The 6,742-nt window shown below is 37.4% G+C and overlaps 1 protein-coding gene across 1 annotated transcript in view; it reads right to left on the bottom strand.

The window, feature by feature from the left end:
* Window positions 1–323: 323 nt before the first annotated feature.
* The window catches only part of LOC133621523 (plexin-B2-like), a 254,413-nt gene continuing 247,994 nt past the window's right edge, over window positions 324–6,742 (bottom strand). The window contains exon 41 of the mRNA XM_061983595.1: window positions 324–583. Within this exon, the coding sequence (XP_061839579.1) occupies window positions 479–583 (105 nt within the window). The 3' untranslated portion in view covers window positions 324–478. The remainder of the gene's footprint in view (window positions 584–6,742) is intronic.

The following is a 6,742-nucleotide window of genomic DNA, read 5'->3' as shown; positions in this document are numbered from 1 at the left end:
AGCGGCACCAAGTATCAGCTCCTCCAAGGCACTAAACAACGTCAAATAGCGTTGCTGAGTTGGCATAAAATACAAGCGAATAGCTCGGCGGACCTCCTAAAAAAAAAAAAAAAAAAAAAAAAGGTCTTTTGGCGTCGAGTGGAAAAGACAAACGCTTCACATATCCAAGAAAAGGATTAGGGTGGGGGAAAAGGAGCAAATAGTGCACGTTAAGTCCAGACATTCCATGTCCTTCATTGAGGGCGCTTTGACTTCCGGTCCGTTTTATTTTGAAAGTCTTGTGCACGCCGCAATGACAAAAAAAAAAAACTTTACGAGTCAGCAATAATGAGCTCTGATTGGTCCGTGCTGTGTACCGCAGGTCGAAGCTCCGCCTCTCCTCTAATCCAAAATGTCTTTCATTCGCCAGGAAACACTTTATAAGGGCTTCTGTGGCCAGGTGACTCCGCCCACTTTCCAACCCCTTTTCACGGGGAGGTCAAAGGTCGGTGACTTTATTCTCAAGGGCGGCGGCGATCTGCTGGAGGCGGAGCGTCAGCTGCTTGTTCTGGGCGGCAGGGTCTTCATCCAGGGACTGAATGATCTGGACACAAATTATGTTGGACTCAACATGATGATAATAATAATAATAATAATTATGAATAAGCGGTAGAAAATGGATGGATGGATGTAAAAAACAGTTCAGGGTGTCTCAAGTTACCGAAGGAGGAGTGGTTGGGGGCGGGGCTAAGAGGAGAGGAGTGTATTTACAGCTAGAATTCACCAAGTCAAGTATTTCATATATATATATATATATATATATATATATATATATATATATATATATATATATATATATATATATATATATATATATATACACACACACACACACACACACACACACACACACACACAGGTAAAAGCCAGTAAATTAGAATATTTTGAAAAACTTGATTTATTTCAGTAATTGCATTCAAAAGGTGTAACTTGTACATTATATTTATTCATTGCACACAGACTGATGCATTCAAATGTTTATTTCATTTAATTTTGATGATTTGAAGTGGCAACAAATGAAAATCCCAAATTCCGTGTGTCACAAAATTAGAATATTACTTAAGGCTAATACAAAAAAGGGATTTTTAGAAATGTTGGCCAACTGAAAAGTATGAAAATGAAAAATATGAGCATGTACAATACTCAATACTTGGTTGGAGCTCCTTTTGCCTCAATTACTGCGTTAATGCGGCGTGGCATGGAGTCGATGAGTTTCTGGCACTGCTCAGGTGTTATGAGAGCCCAGGTTGCTCTGATAGTGGCCTTCAACTCTTCTGCGTTTTTGGGTCTGGCATTCTGCATCTTCCTTTTCACAATACCCCACAGATTTTCTATGGGGCTAAGGTCAGGGGAGTTGGCGGGCCAATTTAGAACAGAAATACCATGGTCCGTAAACCAGGCACGGGTAGATTTTGCGCTGTGTGCAGGCGCCAAGTCCTGTTGGAACTTGAAATCTCCATCTCCATAGAGCAGGTCAGCAGCAGGAAGCATGAAGTGCTCTAAAACTTGCTGGTAGACGGCTGCGTTGACCCTGGATCTCAGGAAACAGAGTGGACCGACACCAGCAGATGACATGGCACCCCAAACCATCACTGATGGTGGAAACTTTACACTAGACTTCAGGCAACGTGGATCCTGTGCCTCTCCTGTCTTCCTCCAGACTCTGGGACCTCGATTTCCAAAGGAAATGCAACATTTGCATGGTTGGGTGATGGTTTGGGGTGCCATGTCATCTGCTGGTGTCGGTCCACTCTGTTTCCTGAGATCCAGGGTCAACGCAGCCGTCTACCAGCAAGTTTTAGAGCACTTCATGCTTCCTGCTGCTGACCTGCTCTATGGAGATGGAGATTTCAAGTTCCAACAGGACTTGGCGCCTGCACACAGCGCAAAATCTACCCGTGCCTGGTTTACGGACCATGGTATTTCTGTTCTAAATCGGCCCGCCAACTCCCCTGACCTTAGCCCCATAGAAAATCTGTGGGGTATTGTGAAAAGGAAGATGCAGAATGCCAGACCCAAAAACGCAGAAGAGTTGAAGGCCACTATCAGAGCAACCTGGGCTCTCATAACACCTGAGCAGTGCCAGAAACTCATCGACTCCATGCCACGCCGCATTAACGCAGTAATTGAGGCAAAAGGAGCTCCAACCAAGTATTGAGTATTGTACATGCTCATATTTTTCATTTTCATACTTTTCAGTTGGCCAACATTTCTAAAAATCCCTTTTTTGTATTAGCCTTAAGTAATATTCTAATTTTGTGACACACGGAATTTTGGATTTTCATTTGTTGTCACTTCAAATCATCAAAATTAAATGAAATAAACATTTGAATGCATCAGTCTGTGTGCAATGAATAAATATAATGTACAAGTTACACCTTTTGAATGCAATTACTGAAATAAATCAAGTTTTTCAAAATATTCTAATTTACTGGCTTTTACCTGTATATATATATATATATATATATATATATATATATATATATATAAGAAATACCTGACTTTCAGTGAATTCTAGCTATATATATATATATATTTATTTTATTATATATATACATATATATATATATATATATATATATATATATATATATATATATATATATATATACATATATATATATATATATATATATATATATAAATAAAAGAAATACTTGAATTTCAGTGTTCATTTATTTACACATATACACACACATAACACTCATCTACTCATTGTTGAGTTAAGGGTTGAATTGTCCATCCTTGTTCAATTCTCTGTCACTATTTTTGTAACCATGCCGAACACCCTTTCGCAGGTACCCAGAAAGGTTTCGAGTACCACCAAAAAAACTGAATCTCTGAAGACAGTATAAAAATCTGTGTTAAAGGTGTACAAATACTGTTTGTATAATAAGCTTGTTATTTTTTACAAATGAGGGTTAAGAGTTCAGTACTAAAAAAAAAAAAAGAAAAGAATGTGGCTTAAGTACAGTTTTTTAATTGAGCTGCTGCATTTTTTGGTGGGTTGTTTATTTATTTTGAGTAACTTCTATACATTTCTAAAAGGGGAGGAATGTAATAGAGTGATCTATGTTTGTCTGTTGCCATCTCCTGGTGAATGTTGGCTATAGCGTACTGGGGTTACTTTTTGGTTGGCCAACGATTTACGTGGTGTTGCGCACCTGACGTCACTCAGGTCCGCATGGAGCTGGAGGGGGCGTGGCCTCCAGCTCCGCCTGAATTTCGGGAGATTTTCGGGAGAAAATTTGTCCCGGGAGGTTTTCGGGAGAGGCGCTGATTTTCGGGAGTCTCCCGGAAAATCCGGGAGGGTTGGCAAGTATGGAAGCGGTGGCTACCGGACTCGCTCTAATGTCTCCCGTTTATTATTTTATTAGATAAATACACACTCGTCTATAATGTAGCCGAGTGTCCTGGGTTCGCCTATATTGTGTATTTATCTAATAAAATAATAAACGGTAGCCACCGTCTCTTTAACGTTATCTCCGCACACTTTTTTATTAGGGCCCGCATGGCCCATTGTAAAAGGAATCCCAACGGGAGTCCTTTTGCAATGGGACATAAGGACCTATTGAATTTCTAAGGTTTAATTTTTATTTTATTTTATAAATTTCAACATTTACAAACAGTTGAGAAATAATAATCAAAAACAGTACAAAACGTAACTTCCTTCCACAACGACACACTCCACTACGTCACAGCCCTACGGCAACTCTGGAGGGACAAAACTCCTCCTCCTTACATAACACTCTCCGGTAAATTGGCACACCCTGAACTGTTTGTTACAACAATAATAATAATGTAACCGAGGGTTAAAAATGTCACCTATACCGTATAAAACTACAAAATAACAAAACACGGAGGCTCCAGTTTTATACTTCTTTCCAAAACCTCCGCTCCACTACAACGTGTCACCACTTCCGCTCTTGGCGCCTTCAAAATAAGAGCGAAAGGCATATACTGTATAACAGGAACTTAACATCACAAAGAGGAAAGCCCATAAAAATAAGTTGCATACCTCCCCTCCTACAAAAGAAACGTCCTCGTTTCAACACAATAACAGGATAAGTGCAAAAGCAACACAGGCAGTTAAAACAAAAAAATATATATTAATCTGTCTCCCCAAATATACACAACAACAACAAAAATATATATTACATAACCTATTTTTATGGGCTTTCCTCTTTGTGATGTTAAGATCCTGTTATACCATACTTGCCAACCTTGAGACCTCCGATTTCGGGAGGTGGGGTGGGGGTGGGGGGCGTGGTTAAGAGGGGAAGTGTATATTGACAGCTAGAATTCACCAAGTCAAGTATTTCATACATATATATATATATACATATACATATATACAGGTAAAAGCCAGTAAATTAGAATATTTTGAAAAACTTGATTTATTTCAGTAATTGCATTCAAAAGGTGTAACTTGTACATTATATTTATTCATTGCACACAGACTGATGCATTCAAATGTTTATTTCATTTAATTTTGATGATTTGAAGTGGCAACAAATGAAAATCCAAAATTCCGTGTGTCACAAAATTAGAATATTACTTAAGGCTAATACAAAAAAGGGATTTTTAGAAATGTTGGCCAACTGAAAAGTATGAAAATGAAAAATATGAGCATGTACAATACTCAATACTTGGTTGGAGCTCCTTTTGCCTCAATTACTGCGTTAATGCGGCGTGGCATGGAGTCGATGAGTTTCTGGCACTGCTCAGGTGTTATGAGAGCCCAGGTTGCTCTGATAGTGGCCTTCAACTCTTCTGCGTTTTTGGGTCTGGCATTCTGCATCTTCCTTTTCACAATACCCCACAGATTTTCTATGGGGCTAAGGTCAGGGGAGTTGGCGGGCCAATTTAGAACAGAAATACCATGGTCCGTAAACCAGGCACGGGTAGATTTTGCGCTGTGTGCAGGCGCCAAGTCCTGTTGGAACTTGAAATCTCCATCTCCATAGAGCAGGTCAGCAGCAGGAAGCATCAAGTGCTCTAAAACTTGCTGGTAGACGGCTGCGTTGACCCTGGATCTCAGGAAACAGAGTGGACCGACACCAGCAGATGACATGGCACCCCAAACCATCACCCAACCATGCAAATTTTGCATTTCCTTTGGAAATCGAGGTCCCAGAGTCTGGAGGAAGACAGGAGAGGCACAGGATCCACGTTGCCTGAAATCTAGTGTAAAGTTTCCACCATCAGTGATGGTTTGGGGTGCCATGTCATCTGCTGGTGTCGGTCCACTCTGTTTCCTGAGATCCAGGGTCAACGCAGCCGTCTACCAGCAAGTTTTAGAGCACTTCATGCTTCCTGCTGCTGACCTGCTCTATGGAGATGGAGATTTCAAGTTCCAACAGGACTTGGCGCCTGCACACAGCGCAAAATCTACCCGTGCCTGGTTTACGGACCATGGTATTTCTGTTCTAAATTGGCCCGCCAACTCCCCTGACCTTAGCCCCATAGAAAATCTGTGGGGTATTGTGAAAAGGAAGATGCAGAATGCCAGACCCAAAAACGCAGAAGAGTTGAAGGCCACTATCAGAGCAACCTGGGCTCTCATAACACCTGAGCAGTGCCAGAAACTCATCGACTCCATGCCACGCCGCATTAACGCAGTAATTGAGGCAAAAGGAGCTCCAACCAAGTATTGAGTATTGTACATGCTCATATTTTTCATTTTCATACTTTTCAGTTGGCCAACATTTCTAAAAATCCCTTTTTTGTATTAGCCTTAAGTAATATTCTAATTTTGTGACACACGGAATTTTGGATTTTCATTTGTTGCCACTTCAAATCATCAAAATTAAATGAAATAAACATTTGAATGCATCAGTCTGTGTGCAATGAATACATATAATGTACAAGTTACACCTTTTGAATGCAATTACTGAAATAAATCAAGTTTTTCAAAATATTCTAATTTACTGGCTTTTACCTGTATATATACATATACATATATATACATATACATATATATATATATATATATATATATATATATATATATATGTATGAAATATATATATATATATATATATATATACACACGAAATATATATATATATATATATATATACACGAAATATGAGATATATATATATATGAAATATGAAATATATATATATGTATATATATGTATGAAATATATATATATATATATGTATGAAATATATATGTATGAAATATATATATATATATATATATATATATATATATATATATATATATATATATATATATATATATATATATATCTACATCCTGAAAATATGCAAACAAAACTCTGTTTAGATAATTGATACTTCAAACTTGCATAAATAAATCTTAAGGAATATAACATAACTTGGCTTCTGAGAGCTTCAAAATGTAATGAATAAAATGCTAAAGTTGTTAATAAACAAGCAATTATCTTAATAATTAAATATGGTCATTTTAAATGAATTATTATGATCATTTAAAATTAATTATTTCATATATGTTTATTTTAATGTATAATTCTATGGCTGGATGTAAAAAGGAGTCAGAAAAAATACAAATAAAAAACAATTAATTTTGATGTTTTTAGCAAAATATAGTCAAAATGTATTTAGTTTTTTTTGTAATTAATAAATGTATTTATTTTTAGGTAAGATAAACATAATAATACAATTTATCTCTAGTCTGGATGATTTAGTTCTTGTCACCCTGTTGTTCTCCT

Source organism: Nerophis lumbriciformis, linkage group LG25, assembly GCF_033978685.3.
Source record: "Nerophis lumbriciformis linkage group LG25, RoL_Nlum_v2.1, whole genome shotgun sequence".
NCBI classification, from domain to species: Eukaryota; Metazoa; Chordata; class Actinopteri; order Syngnathiformes; family Syngnathidae; genus Nerophis; species Nerophis lumbriciformis.
Note: the sequence above shows the minus strand (reverse complement) of the source record. Positions and strands in the feature narration are given on the sequence as shown.